At 48.3% G+C, this 19,513-nt stretch overlaps 1 protein-coding gene across 2 annotated transcripts in view; it reads right to left on the bottom strand.

The window, feature by feature from the left end:
• HEXB (hexosaminidase subunit beta) overlaps positions 1 to 18,337 on the bottom strand; it is a 53,743-nt gene extending 35,406 nt beyond the window's left edge. The window contains exons 1-4 of one of the 2 annotated variants that reach the window (XM_073679856.1): positions 18,004 to 18,337; positions 14,862 to 15,010; positions 10,546 to 10,611; positions 9,706 to 9,752 (exon numbers count right to left, since the gene is read on the bottom strand). In XM_073679856.1, the coding sequence (XP_073535957.1) occupies positions 9,706 to 9,752; positions 10,546 to 10,611; positions 14,862 to 15,010; positions 18,004 to 18,305 (564 nt within the window). In that variant the 5' untranslated portion in view covers positions 18,306 to 18,337. The remainder of the gene's footprint in view (positions 1 to 9,705; positions 9,753 to 10,545; positions 10,612 to 14,861; positions 15,011 to 18,003) is intronic. The other variant, XM_073679849.1, reaches the window with a different exon arrangement.
• Positions 18,338 to 19,513: the final 1,176 nt, after the last annotated feature.

The raw sequence follows: 19,513 nt of genomic DNA, 5'->3' as shown, positions 1-19,513 counted from the left end.
TAGGAGGAACGTAACATGGATAACATACCGTGCCTATAAGAAGGCAACCATGTACGAGCTCAAGAAAAAACAATGAGAACTCAACATAACAAAGGCCCGGAACAGGCAACAGGGTGGGAGCTGTGTCCCCCAATTAGAGGCCAAGAGAAAGATTTTACGGTGAGTACACAAAAATCTCCTTTACTCTGTCGCCTCATTGGGGGACACAGGACCATGGGACGTCCCAAAGCAGTCCCTGGTTGGGAAGCAAATTGTGTAGACAGGCCCCTATAATTGGGGCACTGCCGCCAGCAGGATATGTCTACCCAGGCTCGCGTCTGCTGAGGATTGGGTATGTACCCTGTAGTGTTTGGTAAACGTGTGTAGGCTAGTCCAGGTGGCTGCCTTACACACTTGTTGCGCCTAGGCCTGGTGCCGAATGGCCCAGGAGGCCCCTACCGCACGTGTAGAGTGTGCCGTAATACCTGCTGGAAGAGGAGAATTTTTGAGGCGGTAGGCCTCTTGTATGGTGGATTTGATCCACCTGGCAAGGGTAGCTTTGGAAGCTGGTAGACCCTTGCGGACGCCTTCCAGAAGAAGGAAAAAGAGAATCAGACTTCCGGAAGGGCGCAGTCACAGATACGTAATGCCCTGACAAGGTCAAGCGTATGCAGAGCCTTCTCCACTCTATGAACCGGGACCGGACAGAGGGATGGCAGTGAAATTTTCTCATTGACGTGGAAGTTGGACACAACCTTCGGAAGGAAGGATGGAACCATATGGAGAACTACCTTGTCCTGGTAAAAAAAACAGGAAGGGTTGTCTGCAGGAGAGTGCTGTGAGTTCAGACACCCTGCGTAGCGAGGTGATTGCCACTAGAAAAAAAACACTTTCTGGGATAGAAGGCGGAGTGAGACTTCCCTAAGGGGTTCAAAAGATGTTTCCTGCAATGCTGTCAGCACCAGGTTGAGATCCCACTTTTCTAGTGGTCGTCTGTAGGGGGGAACCAATCGGGAAACTCCCTGAAGAAATGTCCTTACTTGCGGCTTGTTAGCAATGCGCATCTGAAAAAACACAGAGAGCTGACACCAGGCTCTTAAGGGAGGCCAGGGACAGTCTGGCCTCCAGACCCGATTGGAGAAACCCAAGTACCCTGGGGAGGGAATAAGGGAATGGGGTCTGGCCACGAGATTCGCACCAGGTAAAGAAAGCTTTCCAGGTACGGTAATAAATCTTTGCAGAGGTTGGCTTCCGTGCTCTGATCATGGTTCCAATGACGTCAGGCGAGAACCCTGACTGGGTTAAAACCCAGGTCTCAATGGCTATGCCGTCAAATTGTGGGCTCCTGAGTTCTGGTGGTAGAACGGGCCTTGTGACAGAAGATCCGGGCGGTCGGGAAGACGCTAGGGGACGTCTGCTGTGAGCTGCACGATGTCGGTGTACCACGTACGTCTGAGCCAGTCTGGTGCGATTAGGATGGTTGGAACTCCCTCTTGCTTGATTTTTCTCAGCACTCTGGAAATCAAGGGGGAGAGGTGGAAAAATGTACAGGAGCTGGAACTGGGTCCATTCCTGGACCAGGGCGTCCGCGGGTCGTGTGTCCTGGCCATGAAGTTGGAGACCTTGGCATTGAAGTGGGATGCCATTAGGTCCACGTTCGAAGTCCCCCAGCGATGGCAGATCTGGCGAAAAACTTCGGGATGGAGAGACCACTCTCCCGAGTCCATTCCCTGCCGGCTGAGGAAGTCTGCTTCCCAGTTGTCCACACCCGGAATGTGGACCGCAGAGAGAACCGAACCTGTGTCTTCCGCCCAGTGGAGAATGTGCGTCACTTCTTGCATCGCCTGGGCACTGCGGGTCCCACCTTGGTGATTTACATATGCCACAGCCGTGGCATTGTCCGACTGTACTCTGATGTGAGAGGCTGCCAGTAAGTGATAGAAGGCTCTCAACGCCAGGAGGATGGCACGAATTTCCAAGATGTTGATGGGCATGGTTGCTTCTGCTGGGGACCACTTGCCCTGTGCCCTGTGGTGTAGGTGTACCGCACCCCAACCCATCAGGCTCGCGTCGGTGGTCAGAACTTTCCATTGACCTGTGAGAAAGGATTTCCCCTTTGTTAGTGAGGTTGGCTTGAGCCGCCAGTGCAGGGACCTCCTGGTTGACAACGTCAACTGGAACTCCCTGTCGAAAGAAAAAGGGTTCCTGTCCCGTGACTTGAGGATGGCTAGTTGGAGAGGCCTGAGGTGAAGCTGGGAAAATGGTACCGCTTCTAATGCCGCCAACATCTTGCCAAGGACTCTCATGGCAAACCGGAGAGAACGAGGGGGTTTGCGAAGTAGGGAGCGGACTCCTAAACGGAGAGGCCATGCCTTGTCCTTGGGAAGGAGTTTGAAGGTGTTGAATAACATTCCCAGGAAGGTCAGAGACTGACTCGGGGTTGGTGATGACATTTGTAGGTTGACTAACCAGCCCAGGGGACTCAATGTCGATTGTGATCGAGACGCTGAGTTCGCTGTCCTTGAAGGTGGAAGCCTTGATGAGGAGATCGTCCAGATATGAAACAACTATTATGCCTCTGGAGTGCAGGACGTTCACGGTGACTGCCATGACCTTGGTAAACACTCTGGGAGCCGTGGTGTGTCCCAACAGGTGAGCCACGAACTGGTAGTGTGCCTGGTCGATTGCGAACCTGAAAAATCTCTGAAGGGCGGGCGCAATTGGTATATGCAGGTATGCGTCTTGAATGTCTATGGAGGCGAGAAATTCTCCTTTCTCCATGGACGCAATGATGGACCGAAGGGACTCCATGCGAAAATGACATACCCGCACATATTTGTTGAGCTGTTTTAGGTCCAGTATGGGCCGTTCGCTGCCTCCTTTTTTGGAGACTAATAATAAATGTGAGTAGAACCCTTGGAAGCGCTCGGCCGTGGGAACCGGTACTATGACTCCTGCTTGAAGAAGCGAGGAGACCGCGTGGTGGAAGGCAAGAGCCTTGGCTGGCGGTTTTGGGGGAACAGACAGAAAGAATCTGCTTGGCGGGTTGAAAGTGAACTCTATTCTTGTATCCTGAAGACACCAGTTCCCTGACCCACTTGTCTTCTGTAATAGGCAGCCAGACTTGATGAAAGAGCGAAAGACGGCCGCCTACAGGTGGGGTGTCTTCCGGAGTCCGTGAGTCATGATGAGGAGGAAATCCGAGATTTTCCTCCTCTAATTTTTTACTGGCCTGCCCTTGATTGCCAGGTCTTGTCCGACTTTTGGGTCGACCGCGAGTTGTCCCTGCATGGAGCGCGGTTGTTATTTTGTGCTGGTCGCGAGACGGACCAGCCGGAAGAATTAAGAAAGGATCGGAATCGTGTTTGATTGCACTTTTTGTAAGTGTGTTTGGGCTTCAGTTGGGGGAGAGAGGTACTCTTACCCCCGGTGGCGTTGGATATCATTGTGTCCAACTGTTCACCGAAAAGCTGATCACTGAGATATGGGAGGTGTGTGAGGGACTTCTTTGAGGCTGCATCTGCCTTTCATTCTCGCAGCCAGAGGATACGCCGAATTGTGATGCCGTTTGAGGCTATCCCCGCTGCACCCCTTGCAGAATCCAGAGCTGCATGGAGCATGTAATCTGCTACAACTGTTATTTGGGCCGGTTGGTCCGACAGTTCAGGGGTAGATGCTTGTAGGCCAGTTTGTAAATTTTGGGCCTGGCCTTGGCAGCCCAAACTGAGGCGAACGCGGGAGCCAGGGAGGCCCCTGCGGCTTTGAAAATTGAACGAGCCATGCGTTCCACCTGCCGGTCTGCTGTGTCCCTGAGGGTCGAGCTATCTGGCAGTGAAAGGAGTGTCTGTGCTGCTAGTCTGGAGACTGGGGGATCCACTTCAGGTGGATCTGTCCACTGTTTGGTGACCTCCTGTGGAAAGGGGTACCGCGCCTCCAGATATTTGCGATTAGTAAACTTTTTCTCAGGTTGTGAGAACTGCTTTTTAAGGATCGCTTTAAACTCTGGGTGGTCAAAGAAGACCTTAGGCGGTTTCAGGACTCAGTCAAAGGAAATCTTATGTCCTGGCGTCTCCAGGGGTGGGTCGGAGATGTCCAGCACCCGATGGATAGATGAGATTAGATCATCAACTAGCACTGTATTGCCAGGGGGGGGGGGGGATAGGGATTAGGGACCCTTCGGTTTCCTTGTCTGAGTCGGAATCACAGATGTCATCCGAATCTTGTGCATCACTAAGGCGTCTCCTGCTGGGAGAACCGGAGCGGAGGCCTTCTCTTGTCAGGGATGGCTGTGGGGATCTGCATTGTCTGTCCCTGTCAGGGGACGGTCTAGATGAGCTGGGAGTACGGTGTCTCTCACTGGAAGGGGACGACCGTGTAGTATGGGATGACGCAGATGAACGTGACCTGTGGGTCCGTTTGAATCCTGACCTAGACGTGGATGTGCCCGTGCCATGTCCCCGAGTGGAACTCTCCCTTTGCTTAGTAGTGTTCATAGCCGAGGCATGACTCTGCAGAGCCTGAAGCAATGTGGATGTGAGGTTATCTATAGACTGCGTCATAGATTGCGACATCTGAGTGACCCATTCCGGTGTGGTATTAGGCACCGAAGTATTGGCAAGGGCTTCATGGGGCTCTGGCACAACAGTCTGCATGCAGTCCTGGCAATGTGGATATGTGCTGCCACTGGGGAGAGTATTACTGCAGGCTGTACAGAGTGCATAATAGCAGTCCTGCCTGGTTTTGTTGGACCTTTAGCCCGGCATAGTATACAGGGGTGGCTATGCAGAGGGGGCCAGCAATGCAGAGAAGCTTATAGGATTCACAGCCGAGTGAGAGCCTCCAGCTGTGATCTTACCCCACCAGTGTGCCTCTTAAGTCCAGTGCCGCAGATCCACAATCCTGTGCCCCCCGGAGACTGGCAGGCCTGGTCTGTATGTGCCGACCAGTAGCTGCAGGGTTAATGTTCCTGTAGCAGATAATGGCCGCTGGAGTGTGACGAAGAAGGTGGACGGAGAGCTGAAAAGGGTGGCAGTATTGCTGAAAAAAGCGCCCTTTCAGCTTGACTCCGCCCCTTCTATGACACTGTAGAGTGTCATATTCGTCATCCGGGGGGGGCGGAGAGTGGGCGGCAGCTTCGGCTAGGCTGGAGCTGCGGTGTAAATTTACAGCCAACGCTCAAAAGGGCTCCGGGCCGGTGCGGAAGTCCAGGGGGGTGCCGGATCTGAACCGGACCCCCCCCCCCCCGGTTTTAACGGCAGTAATGGCGGTGGGGGTATTAGTGTAAGGGGGGGCCCTAGAAGGGTCCCCCTGAGGCACCATAGCACTGGTGCCAGCAAAGAGACAGGGCTGGGTAGGCCTGTATCTAAGTATGCCATGACTGCCTTGCACTGTCCCCCGGCCCCAACAGGAGTCCGCTGCAGGGCTGGGATTCCTGGACTCTGTGCAGAGTGTCAGCTACCGGGAGCTGCGGATGCCTGCACAGGCCCTACCTGAGGCGTCTCAACCTAATACCCCCCAGAGGGGGATTAGGGAGGGTGCTGCTGTCACCATCAGCGGGCTGTTATCCTCGCCTCGACCTCAACCCAGAGACCAAAAGGAATTGGGAAAGGAGGGGGGTCTCGACTTCAAACCAGCACCCGAGGGGCTGGGGAAGGAGCGACATGGTAAGTAGACATCTCGACTTCAACTGTGCACCCCAGCAGAGGAAGGAGCCATGCCGGGAGTCTCGCAGGAGACCCACTTATCTTCATCTGTAAATCCGTCGGGAGGGGGGAGAAAAGAAAAAAAAAAAAAAGGAAAAAAATTGGAGTAAAAAATCTTTAGGTGTGCCTCCTATGCGACACTAAGCAAAAACTGGAAAAGGCTGACGCCGTACAGGGGTGTATACTGGAGAGGAGGAGCCACAGTTAATCTTTTTCACATTAAGCATAGTGTCGACTCCTAGAGGACAGCAGCATAACACCCATGGTCCTGTGTCCCATGGTCCTGTGTCCTCCAATGAGGCGACAGAGTAAAGAATTTTATAATTTTTATCTAAACTATCTAAGGAGGTGACAAAGGGGGATTTGATTTATTTTTTCTTTTGATCACTGCGATTTGGTTCATTTTGCTCACTGTAATAAACCCTTAGGGAAAATTCCCTATTGTTGCCGGGTACCTGCTGGCAGATCTCGGCGGGTGCACTGCGCATGCGCCCGGCAATTTTTTTTTTTTTACCGGGAGATGACGGTCGGCGGAGATACTGGGTGGGCTCGGGGGGCTTAATTTTTCTCTCCTCTCCGGGGAATTTCCAAAGCTGGGGAGAGCTACAGCCTTATTCCTCAGCAACGCTCTTTCGCGTCTCTGAGTCTTAAGTACCCTTAACTGCTGCTGTGAATATGCATTACAGCGGTTGTTAAGGGGTTAAACTGTTTACAAAACATGAAAACAAACAAGAAAGACAAACATTTGTTTTGCACTTTTCTCACAATTGACTCCATGCAGGGAGAATAAATAAAATCGGTTTGGGATCATTTCTGATGTGGAGTTCAGAATTTATCTTTAAACGACACCGGATAGTCGCGTTTTGAGCCTTGGTTTAAATGTATCCAGGGATTTTATGTCCCTGAATGATCCAGGTAATGAGTTACTAAGAGAGAGTGCTGTGTAACAGAGCTCAACCTCCAAATGTTGTGAGCTGGATCTTGGATATGGACAGGTTATTCCTGCTTGCTGATCTGAGCGGTGGCCATGGAGTGTAGGGCTTCAGTAGATCCTTCAACTAGCTGGGGCCCCAAGTTGTTCATGGCTTTAAAAGTTAGCAAGGAAATTTTAAAAGTTATTCTCCATTTTACAGGCAGCCAGTTCAGTGTGCGGAGGATTGGAGTTATTGGAAAATGACGAGACTAATTAAGGCTGAGAACTAACGTGAACTGTTAACCCTTCGTTGTCGAAGATGACCGTGACTTCATTGCTTAGAGGAGGATCAGTGGCTTTGGGTCCGGTGATGACTGATGAGGTGTCACGCAAGGTGTGGGAAAGACTTAGGCTATGTGCCCACGTTGCGGAAATGAAGCATATTTTTTACGCTTCTCCCAGGCGGGAAAAATCGCATGCGGATTTTACATGCGTTTTTCCCGCCAGGTAGAAGCGTTTGTGAGGCGTCTTTGCATGCATTTCTGCATGCGGGTTATCAAGCACTTCTCCAAGTGATTCAAGCATCACTTGGAAAAGTGCTGACAACTTGTTCACACTATATAAATCCATGCAACCGGCACGGATTTATAAAGTGTGACCAAGTAATAGTTAAAAAAAAAAAGAATCAGAATGGTAAAAAATAAAAAAATAAAGTTTATACTCACCTACCGATGCATTCTCTGCCCCGTCCGGAGACTTGAGCGGCTCACGCTGTTGTGTGCAGGACCTTCGGTGACGTCATTGAGTCATGTGATGGGTCACATGACTCAATGACGTGGCAGGTCCTCCACACACCTCGCGACGGCGGGAAAACACCGGGAAGACATCAGAAGATAAGTATAAACTTTATTTTATTCTTTTTTTTACAGGTTCTTTGGTACCCAGGTCTGGATGAGAGTCTCCTCTCCTCCAGACTTGGGTACCATCCGCATGCGGAAACGCGATTAATGAACATGCTGCGGATTTTTGGCCGCAGCATATACGCTTTGCGGTCAATGCTTTGCGGAATGCCATTGGGGACCATGGGGTGCGGATATACATGCGTTTTACAAGCGTTTACGCTGCGGAAATTCCGCAGCATATACACTTGTAATACGCAACGTGGGCACGCAGCCTCAGTGCAACACAAAGGGAAGAGGGAAAGGAAACCCAGACTCTAGGGAAAGGGGGGGGGGGGGGTAGGCTGAGCTAATATCATCCTGTGTCCACTAACGTCCCTATATTGGTTCTTCACCAATCGCCGCACAAGTACCTCGCCCTGTCTTTTCCTGGCATTTGGCCCTGGCTAGGGAAGGGAGGGGATGAGCACTAGTTGATCCCCACTGAATACTAAAGTCAACAAGGAGGAACAAACAGGGGAAAATCGCTTAGCTTTAGTCGACTCCAGACAAATGCGGACATGTCCTCTAGCTCCAGAGAGGAAGAACTGCTTTTGCTCAAGCCTTCACAAGTAGTAATGAATATCGCCGGCACCTCCCTCTGACACACAGCAGGTATTTATACACCCAGGCCAGGGTGTTAATTAGCCAGAGGAAGGTAGCCGCTGGGTCCTAGAGAGACAGCTTCAAGAAGTTGTCTGTAATGCCAAACGAAGAGATCTCCTGCAACCAACTGCAGGGTGACTGTCACTTCTGACACACCCGTGACATGAGGCCAATCATGGCCCTGAAGGCTCACCCACATACATGACATAAGTAACTAGATGTGATCTGCACAGTAGATGTCGCTTGTGCCTTGCGTACAGCTCACTTTCTTTTTGCCTCAAAGATTCTCCTATCTTCAGCTGTGCATGCTCAGGAGGTGATCCTGCCTCGCCAAGCTGAGTGGTCAGGGAAGGCTTCTCCCATTCATTGATGTTGACTCCAAGGTTTTTGAGAGACGCTTTAAGGCAGTCCTTAGAACGTTTCCTCTATTCTGCAGAATGCCTTAAGTCAGTGTATTAGGATGCCACAGCCAACTGTACTGAATGATGTAGAAGGATCTAAGTTTATTAATATGGGACACTCACCACAGTTTCTCGTCAGGAGCAGATTATTTAGTGCTCATGTTAGTGTTGATTCAATGTCATGTTTTCTTCCAGAAGCCAGACTGGAAGGAGTAATAGCTGCGGTCACATGGCAGTCTGGTATCTAGCTGGATAGTGACAGCCTTTTCTAGGACTTTCCCTAAGAAGGGCAGGGTAGAGTCAGGTTTGTAGTCATAGCATGTCGGTCCATAGAGGGTTTCTTGAAAAGAGCCAAAAAGCGACTGTCAGCACAGAATGACTGTTCAAACCAAGTACATGCGCTCGGTGATTCACGTGCAAGTACACCTTCCCACCTACTTGTTTTCCCATTTATCTCCTCCTTTCTTTAGCCCTATGAAGCCAGAGCTGTCAAAGAAGAGGGGGGTGGAGACTGAGGGAAAACAAGTAGTATTAAAATGATTGGCCCGCCATGAAGCACCGAATGGCGAGATTTCGTTTGAACAGTCATTTTCTGCTGATTGAGTCCCTTTAATTACAGTTTTGTTTTTCAGTAGATCAGAGAGTATCCATCCCACAAGGCAAGAACACTTTGCTATAGTCTTGATTGCTGGAACGAGCAGGTCAGGTCACCCCAGCAGGAGTCATGTCAGGCCTGGGTCTAAATCGTGTGACTTTCTGTGGAGACACTGGAGGGTGGTTGCGATCTCTGGATCAACCAGCAGATAAAATTTCGACTCAACTTGAGATTTTAATATTGTCATGAATGTAATTTTTTTTTTTTATGTTTTAATGTATTTTGGATGCCAGACTGTATAGCGGAAACTAGGTTCATCCCTTCAAGAAATTTCCAGTGGGATAGCAGAAAAAAAAAAAAAAAAAAGTGATCGACTCTTGGCCCCAAACAATATAATGTTAGAACTTATTCCGCACCTTTGCGCCATCATGTGGTAACAAGGTTTAGAGGGCAAAGAGTCAATCACATTTACTAGTAACGCAATGGAACGTCCTTTCTGGGGAAGAAATTTGCTTTGAATATCTCACTTCTACAAGACACTTCCCTATATTCAAAACACGTGAATACTCACCGACCCAGCGCGGTCTTCATACACCAGCTGACTGAAGGTCTCAAGGCCTTGAAAAGAAGACAAAATATGAATTTATTCATTTGCTACTGTGTTATCTAGGAAAACATCAAGGCTGGGATCACATGTAGTTTATGGAGCCAAAGCCAGAAGTAGATTCAAAAGGAAGGTGAAATATAAAGGAAGTACTGAATGTTCCCTCCGCCTGGATCCAATATGGCCTTGGCTCAAAAATAGTTTATGTGATTCACTCTGATTAGAAATGGTTAACGCACCACTCCAATGCAGAATGATTAGTTTGGACGGCGACAATCAGAACAGCAGGTGGGGGGGGGGGGGGGGGGGAGTCTCCAGATCCAAATTGAACAGCCTCAGTCATATACGAGATTGTTGAGTTTGAGTCTGATGATCCGTGGCCGATCCAGAATCAAGGCCAGTACTTGGACCGTGAATCATGCCTAACACTGCACATTAGGCAGCAGCTTCAATGCCAACACAACCATCTTTGTGGTTGGAGCACATGATAAAGTGACGATAAAAGATTACATAACCTGAGAGCCAGCAATAAAAATAGAAGCAATGTTGGCATCACCACATAAGGCCCTCACTGGGACAGGAATAGCCAAGCATCTATTGTGAATAGGGAATGGGGAGTCGCAGAAATTAATTTCGATGCCTGATGCGTTTGTTCTTATGGGAAATAAGCCGGCATCAGAGGTGTCAGCAGCAGCTTACTTAACTTTCTCTAGAAAAGCACAAGCGTACTCGCCCGAGCCAAGCGAGCATATGTATGGGGGTGATGGATCTATCCACAGTGTATGGACTCCTGTAAAGCGTTCTTACCTCGTAGGGCACCCCAGACTTGACTGGCTTGTAAAACTGCTCCATTATCATCAATTATCAGTTTGTCTACAAAGAACAGAAGAAAAGTCAATAGTACATCATATGGTGCACTGATCGATGAAACTAAATTAAGAGTTCGCTTACACAAGTAGTTAATCATTTCAGGCTGGATTCACATAGCGATTGCAAATACGTTCAGTGGCCCAGTCGGGGTAATGTTTGAACACCCGCAAAATGGGATTCGGGCATATGTGCCGACAGGGCCATTGACTACAACGAAGCAGATGGAGTCACGGTGTGCTCTTTCGTGCATAATTTTTGTACATCTACGCAGCCTATAGGAGGAAGGCAGCAAGATCTAGCCAGATGGAAATGAGCAATGCGATTGGAGAATCTTACAACACTGGATTTACTTGTAGTGTGTAACCATAGAGATACATACACTATATGGAAGGGCCGACTGCATTGTGTCAATTGTAAAGTTTGGTGGAGAAGAGATGATGCTAGAGAGTTGTTTTTCAGGGATCGGCCCAGGCCCCTTGGTTCCAGGGAAGGGAAATCTTAATGTATCAGCACACCAGATACTGTGGACAACTGCAGCTCCCAACTTTGTGGGAACAGTTTGGAGAAGGCCCTTTTCCGTTCCAGCATGACAGTGCCAAAGTGCACAAAGCAAGGTCCATATAGGTACGGTTGGGAAAGTTTGGTGTAAAAGAACATGACTGGCCCAGAGCCCCGACCTCAGCCAAGCAAACACCATTGTGAACAGATTGTGAGCCCAGCCCCCCATCAACATCAGTGTCTGATCTCACAAACACTCTTCTGGATAAATGAGCAAAAAGTCCCAGAAGAGTGAAGGCCCCGTCAGACTAAGCGAGATTGCTGCGGAGTCACAAGTTTTGTGATGCAACAGCGACCTCAGCAGCGATCTCGCTACGTTTGACACTTAGCAGCGATCAGGCCCCTGCTGTGAGATCGCTGCTCGTGTCGGAATGGCCTGGACCATTTTTTGATCGTTGAGGTCCCACTGGGTAGCATGCATCAGTGTGTTTGACACCTTACCAACGACCTTGTTGACGACTCAGACACAAACACATAGGCGTGCATCGTTACGGGACGCCGCATAGTTGCTGCGTCGTTGGGAAGATCTGACTGTTTGACATCTCACCAGCGACCACATAGCGACGCAGCAACGATCCCTGCCAGGTCGTATCGTTGTCGGGATCGCTGTAGCGTCGCTTAGTGTGAAGGGGTCTTGAGCCTTCATAGCTGCAAAGAGACCAACTCCATATTAACCCCTTCATACCCTTGCGATTTTTAATTTTTTTTTCCATTTCTTCCTCATCTGCTTCCAAGAGCCATAACTTAATTTTTCCATCAATATAGCCATATGAGGGCTTGTTTTTCACAGGACGAGTTATACTTTTGAATGGCATTTATTTACCATGCTCACTATATGGTAAAACTGAACCGGAAATATGAGTCCCCAGGTTTGTTTTTTTTTTAGTGGTGGAAAAAAAAAATTCTGAAATTTGTAAGAAAAGAAAAAATTTGGTTATGTCGCCATTTTCCGAGACCCGTAGCCCTGAGCTGACGTTTTTATTGATACCATATTGGGGTATATATGATGTTTTGATCGCCCATTTTATTGAAATGTTGTGGCGGCCATAAAAAAAAAGCATATTTCTGGGGTTTTGATCTTTTTTTCTCATTACGCCATTTACTGATTGGATTGTTTTTTTATTTGAATACGTCAGCCATTTCTGAATGCAGCAATACCAAATGTGTATTTTTTCTTTTGTTTTATTTTCAAAATGGAGCAAAAAGGGAGGTGATTTGAACTTTTTTTTTTCTTGTCATATATTTTTTTCTTTTTCCCTTCAGACACTTTTTGCTGGTTTCAATAGTCCCCTTAGGAGACTTGAAGCTGTGATTATCTAATCACCTGTGCTATATATAGCAGGGCTGAAACACTGCTATGTATAGCCCAAATCACAATCTCCTATAAACGCCGGCCACGAGACAGAGTTCACAGAAGATTCACAATGACAGGCACGGGGTCTTCTGCAAACCCCCGGCTGTCAAGACAACCCATCGGCGCCTTGCGATCACATGACAGGGTCACTGATGGATGACGTGTGTTAAATCCTGCTGTCAGTGACTGACAGCAGGATTTAACAGGTTAACAGCCGCGCGTGGATCACCACTCCACCTGTGACTGTTAAAGGCACACGACAGCTGATTAAATCAAACATCAAGTGCAGGGAAAGATGTTGGCTCGGCATAGAGCCCACATCAAAGGCAGTAAAAATACATCAAAGGTCGTGAAGGAGTTATAGCCCATGGATTTAGAATGAGACGTCATAAAAGTTCCTGTCGGTGTAATGTGTAGGTGTCCTTATTGTGTGGGTCTGCGTTGGGCAACTTGATGCAGCTGTAGGATTGTTCTAATAAAAGGCCATCGGCAAATAGTTATTAAAATATATATATATATTATACACACACACACATTATGTTATGGGAATTGGTCACACCCAAAATGCATATTAAACTAGTTGAACAGTGATAACCTCTACAAAAGTCATACTAGAACTGTATATTTTTATGGTACAGTGACCTAAGAAAATTACTTCATTGAAATTATTATAGCGCCATTTATTCCATGGCGCTTTACATGTGATAGGGATATACATAGCAAAAACATTTACATAATCTTAACAAAACGAGTCAGTGACTGGTACAGGAGGAGAGAGGACCCTGCCCGCGAGGGCTCACAGTCTACAAGGAATGCCAATAAGGGGGCTTCAGAGCACCCCTGGAGTGGCCAAGGCATCAGAGCATCATTATGCCCCCTCAATTAGCATCTTGGTAATGGCCCGACTTCTGATTGATAGTGCTAGTCTGCCCAGAGCGAGCACTGCCTGAACTCTGCACCTACACACTGACACCGCCTGAGCCAGGTCACATACACAGTTCGGTGAGGTGTGTTCTCCTCCATGAAGTCGCTCACGTGCTATACTTTCCGGTTTATCACTGTGGTGAGCGGATTCAGAGAGGAGCCAGGGAGGAGAAAGAGCCCACCCACACTGTGACCACGCCTGTGCACTGTGTGCTCACAGCTAGGCTTAGGCAGTGTCAGTGCGCACACACAGGCTGCATGCAGGCAGAGTTCGCTCTGGGCAAGGGAAATTCCCCAAAATGCAAACAGTGGGTGTAAAGGTGCTCTGTGCTCTTAGCCATGCAAGGGATGCACTGAAGACCCCTCATTTACATTAAAGGCCGTGTGCCCACTATGCGTTTTTGAAGCGGTTTTGCCACGGAATTTCTGCAGCGAAAACGCTTAAAAAACGCTTGGTAATACGTGCCCCATGATCCCCAATGATAATCCGCATGTGCTATGCACATGCTGCGGAAATTTCCGCTGCGGATTATCATTGCGGAAAAATCCGCAGCATGTCCATTAATTTTGCTGACACGCAGGGTAATCGCCGCCATTGACTTGCATTGAACCGCGTGACATCCGCATCACTGCATCTGCATATGCGGATATCACACGGTTCAATGTGCGGATGGTACCCGGGTTTGGAGAAGAAGAGACTCTCATCCAGACCTGGGTACCATAGAACCTGTTAAAAAAAAGAATTTAAAATAAAAAATAAAGATTATACTTACCTTCCGATGTGTTTTCTCCCCTCCGTCTGGTCTGCTGTATGGGTCGCGGTGTTGTGAAGGACCAGCCATGACATCATTGAGTCATGTGACCTGTCACATGACTCAATGACGTCACCGCAGGTCCTTCACACCACTGCGAGCTGCCCAAGACACCAGACGCAGCGGAGAAAACAGCGGGAGGACATCGGAAGGTAAGTATTTATATTTTACCTTTTTTTTTTTTTTAACTAACTTTGTCACACTACTATAAATCCATGCCGGTTGCATGGATTTATATAGTGTGACCAAGTTGTCAAGCACTTTCCAAGTGATGCTAAAATCGCTTGGAAAAGCGCTTGATAACCCGCATGCGGAAATACATGTGAAGAGCGCTTGACAAACGCTTCTACCTGGCGGGAAAAACGCATGTAAAAACCGCATGCGTTTTTCCTGCCAGGGAGAAGCGGAAAAAATATGCAGCATTTCTGCATCGTGGGCACATAGCCTAACAACTTTTTCAGGCACTGTACTGCCAGAATGTACAGTGCTAGTCTGGATTTTAAAGGACCAAGTCCCCTATATCTATGTACAGCTAATTTAATATGCATTTTGGGGAAAACAGGCTCCCTTTAAGCAAGGTGCACATATATATTATATATACTTACACGACTCGTCTGATTCGATGTGAGGAAACTTAAAACATTCATTGTCTTCTGACGTAATAATGACCTGAAGCTGGGGCAAGTAATCTGGATCATTGCCATGCATAGTGCTGTCTTTCCTTGAGGAATATCCAAAGATATATTCATAGTATCTGTACAGACAAAATAATAATTGTAATAAAGGGCTGAAATGTGATCATCACCCAGCGCTCCCTGGAGGCTTTGGGGCAGAATTTCTCTCTTGGTTTTTCCACAGGTAAAGTGGTTTGGTCAGTTTTGCTCTTGTGAAATCTCTGTGCTGAACTGAACTATTTCTCAATCAATCTGCTAATGTACGTTTAAGAATGGAAACAGCAAATAACTTTTTTTAAAAAGTCCAGAAAAATAAAAACTGCATGGTACACAAAACTTGTGAGATGTTTTCCTTAGACAACCCCTGGCCTCACATGAAGGCAAGAAAGGTTTGGGAAAGAATACTGGAAAATGGCCGGGAATGTAATCCTAAGAAGTAGGGAAAACCTTGACGCGTCCTTATTCCCCTGAGTAAATACATGATACGGGTTCATGGTTTCACCACCCACAATAAATCAGTGTCAGGACGTTATGGTTCCTGCACTCCGGCCGAGGTGTGGCAGATCGGGAGGGAAAACAAGTGTCAGACATACTCAGTCTGGACGAGTTCTGCAGGTTATCACACAAAGAAATGGAGCAAAAGGCTTTATCGCGACAAACGGCCGGATTCACATGGCTAACAGACCACCGTAGACTGACTATGCTTGGGTCAGTGGGGCCATGAGGGGCCGGTAGTTGCAGCCTTATTACAAGAAGTCAACTGGCCTAAACTGGAGTATTAAAGCGCACCTATCAGCAGGATTGTGCTCAGTAAATCACACACACTGTTAGATGGGCGACATTACACAAATTAATATAATACCTATGGCGATGAAATCTGTCCTGTGGTTCGTTTATAATCTTTATTTTCATTTCTGCCATAATGAGATGCTCGTGCTTCGGGGCGGCGCTCTCTTCCTATCTCTGCCTTCTGACAGGTCACTGTGCTTTCAGTGACCAGCCTACTGTTTTAAATACTGCCTGTTTAATTTGTGTGCCACACATGAAATATGTCTGCACCAAAATGGCCCCCCGTCACTCATACATGCGCAGTAGTATCTCTCGGTTGCTACTGCGCACACGCCATTTTGCTGTAGGAAAAAGAATTTGCCTGCAGCAATATGGCGCCATGCATGCACAGTACCATCTCAGCAACCGAGAAATGCTAATGCGCGGGCAAAATTGCTACAGGCAAATTTACCTTTTCTGCAGCAAAATGGCGCCGCTAGCGGCGCTTGTGCAATAGCATCTATCGCCAGAAAATACATGCTACCGAGCACGTGCGAGCGCCATTTTGCTGGAGGAAAAAGAAATTTGCCTGCAGCAATATGGCCCCTGCCGCCCGCGCAGTAGCATTTCTCAGTGCTGAGAGATGCTACTGCGCACACGAGGGTGGCGGGGGCCATTTTGGTACAGGCAAATTTCATGTGTGGCACACAAATTACACAGGCAGTATGTAAAATAGGCAGGTCACTGAAAGCACAGTGACCTGTCAGAAGGCAGAAATAGGAATACAAAAGCATAGCACCAGTCAAAGTCCTGCCCCAAAGTACGAGCATCTCATTTTGTCAGAAATGGAAATAAAGATTATAAAAGAACCACAGCACGGATTTCATCAACAAAGGTATCATTTTACTCAGTGTAATGTCGCCCACCTGACAGTGTATGTAGTTTACTGCGCACAATCCTGCTGACAGGTGCATTTTAAGTGCACAGGTCATGGCTTCCTTCCAGGTGACAAAGAAGAGCAATCTCAGACTTCAGGTGAGATTTACACTGACAAAGTAAAAGGGAACAGAGTCCGCAGCCCGCAGAGAGGCAGCAACATCACCCGGGGTCAGGCAGGGATAACACAGGAACTGTGTGCAGGAAACAGGGGATCCCTAATCACATGCAGGTCACCAAAACATCCCATTGTATAGCACATATCTCTAGGGCAAGTACTGGCCACGGACATCGCGCCCATAGGAACACTGAGTAACAAAGCTAGCACCCGGCTCCCCTCAATAGACATAATGGGATGGTGGGCACATGGACTAGGATAGACAAGGGGCTTATTGTACCAACACCTAACGGTGGTCCTATTTTAGCCTCTTGGACGGCAACTATTATGCTGCCGATAAATCTATAAGAAAAGAGCAAGATTTATATTAAAAAAAGACGAGAAATTAAGTCTACAGCAATAAGCGGGCGAAGATTTTGGCTGCAATTTTGTCAGTTTGATGGTGAACATTAATGTATAAGGGGCCTCTTTTTGCGACTGTGCCAGAATACTGGTGTAGAGGGAACGATATATTCCTCTGACAACCTCCCATCAGGGCTGATGCCCCCCAAATCCAATACTGAACTTAGCACACAAAGACCTCTGAACGCTGCTCCAGTCACAAGACGGACAACATGGCGCGGCACCGTCACAGAAGGCTGCCCTGGGCACAGGCCCCCGGGAGGCTGCCCCGGGCACAGGCCTGCACTCAAGGTCTCAGAAACACAATGCCCTCAGGACTTCGACAAAGAAATTGTCCCGTGCACTAAAACCACCAGCTTCTCGTTTATGCATTTACATCCCTGCTCTTCTGGATGTCAGGGTGGTCCTGCTGCTCCTGTCACATGACCGCCAATTCTACCTGGGGACTACAGATCCCAGCATCGGCCATGTCCTGTCCTGTAACTTATTTAATTGTGCATGCTCGCCCCGCGCTGGGGACAGACATGACACTGAACATGAAGCATTCAGGGCATCATCCTCCTCCAGATCATCCGGAAATACTGGAGGAGGATTCAGCACAAGTCAGGACACAGAGCAAGCGGCAGGATCCTGGGAATATCCCTATAATAACCCAGGGCTTCGGGAATAGGAGGGCTACAGGTCACTGATCACTTTCTGTTGCCATACTGAGACTCTCCAGTTACTCGGGGACTACAACTCCCAGCATGCCTCTGCATTGTGCCATTTTCTGGGTATGCTGTGATTTGTAGTTCGCCTGTGGCTATGGAGTCCCCGGAGCGGTGCATGGGGCAGGGCGCGGGCACTCACCTCCGGAAGGCGTCCTGCAGCACTATACACAGCGGGCCGGCGGTGGAGCCTGCACCGTGCACTATGCGGAACTCTGCCGGGTGGACGTAGAGGTAGGCGGCTGAGAGCTGCACCGTCTGCGGAAGCGGCCAAAGAGAACCGAACGGGGACTGTTCCTCCGCCAGAAGCAAGTTACTGTCCTGCAAGTCCCTCTCCTCCGGCAGGTGCGGAAACCCCGAGCACGGCGGGGAGAGGAGGACGAGGCAGAGCACGGGAAAGAGCCGCACAGCCATCACCTGTCCGGACTCGGCAGTCATCTGCATCTACCAGATCACAAGACACAGCGGTCACATGACTGCCCGAAAACCACGCCCCCTCCTGCTAATAGGAGCGTCTCGAGTGTGAGGGCGGAGTCAACTTCTCCCCTTATATAAAGCGTGTAGCGCCGTGCGGAGATCAACAATTCCGCAAAGCTGTGGTACTGGAAACATCAGAGGTGTACAACATGGTCCCTGGAAAGATTATCCTCGCATTACCGCTCTCTGTATCCGACCATCCTATGGAGCGTCCCGTGCTAACGGATGATCTATGGAGAGTGATGGTCTCCATGTCTGGGTGTGTTCACATTGAGTTTTGTCGTTGAGTTTTTGGTGCAGAAATTGGAGAGTTGGAATTTTTTTGCACAGAGAAGCTAAGTGTGAACACGCCCTATAGCTCCTTATGACTCATCACGTTTCCATTATGCCCCGGGAAAGTGCAGCATGTGACGTGTTGCAGCAGAGATTTCCCCCTCTCCAGACACACCTGTATTGCGCTCCTGAATGTGTCTTCAAAGGTTCTTTAGTGGCTGCGGTTTAGTGCACGCCCCACTTTTCAGTTTTTAATTTGTTAAAAAAAGTTTAAAATATCCAATACATTTCGTTCCACTTCACAATTGTGTCCCACTTGTTGTTGATTCTTTCCAAAAAAATTAGAATTTTATATCTTTGAAGCCAGAAATGTGGCAAAAGGTAGAAAAGTTCAAGGGGGGCCAAATACTTTCACAATGCACTGTATATACATATATGTATATGTGCATGCACTGCGGCTTCATATTGCGGCTCCATCCTTCGCCTCCGTACCGCGGCTCCATTCTGTATCATCCTATTTTTTTTCTCGCATCCAGAGTCAGATTGCAGCTGCTACTATTTTTTTCTCACACCCAATCAGTATGAGAAAAAAATGTTTCTCATTGCAGAACATCGGTCAGTGTGCGATCTGATAAAACATCGGATGGCACACGCCTGATTTATACGCTTGTTTGCACGAGCCCTTGGCGACATTGGACTTCTGGATTGTCATTATTGGTTTATTATTCTCTACATTCCTATGGGCAAGTAGAAATAAATATTCATAAGTCTGTTTTAAATGGGTTGTCCCAAGTTTCTTCTAGATAGGGAATGACTTTCCATTTGCTGTGGTTCTGACCGCTGGGACCCTCACGATCCTGAGAAACGTAGCTTTGAAGAGCACCATGTAAATGCAGCTGTGG

This window comes from Phyllobates terribilis, unplaced genomic scaffold (genome assembly GCF_046119375.1).
Source record: "Phyllobates terribilis strain yellow unplaced genomic scaffold, ASM4611937v1 Scaffold_1__5_contigs__length_1240528914, whole genome shotgun sequence".
NCBI classification, from domain to species: Eukaryota; Metazoa; Chordata; class Amphibia; order Anura; family Dendrobatidae; genus Phyllobates; species Phyllobates terribilis.
Note: the sequence above shows the minus strand (reverse complement) of the source record. Positions and strands in the feature narration are given on the sequence as shown.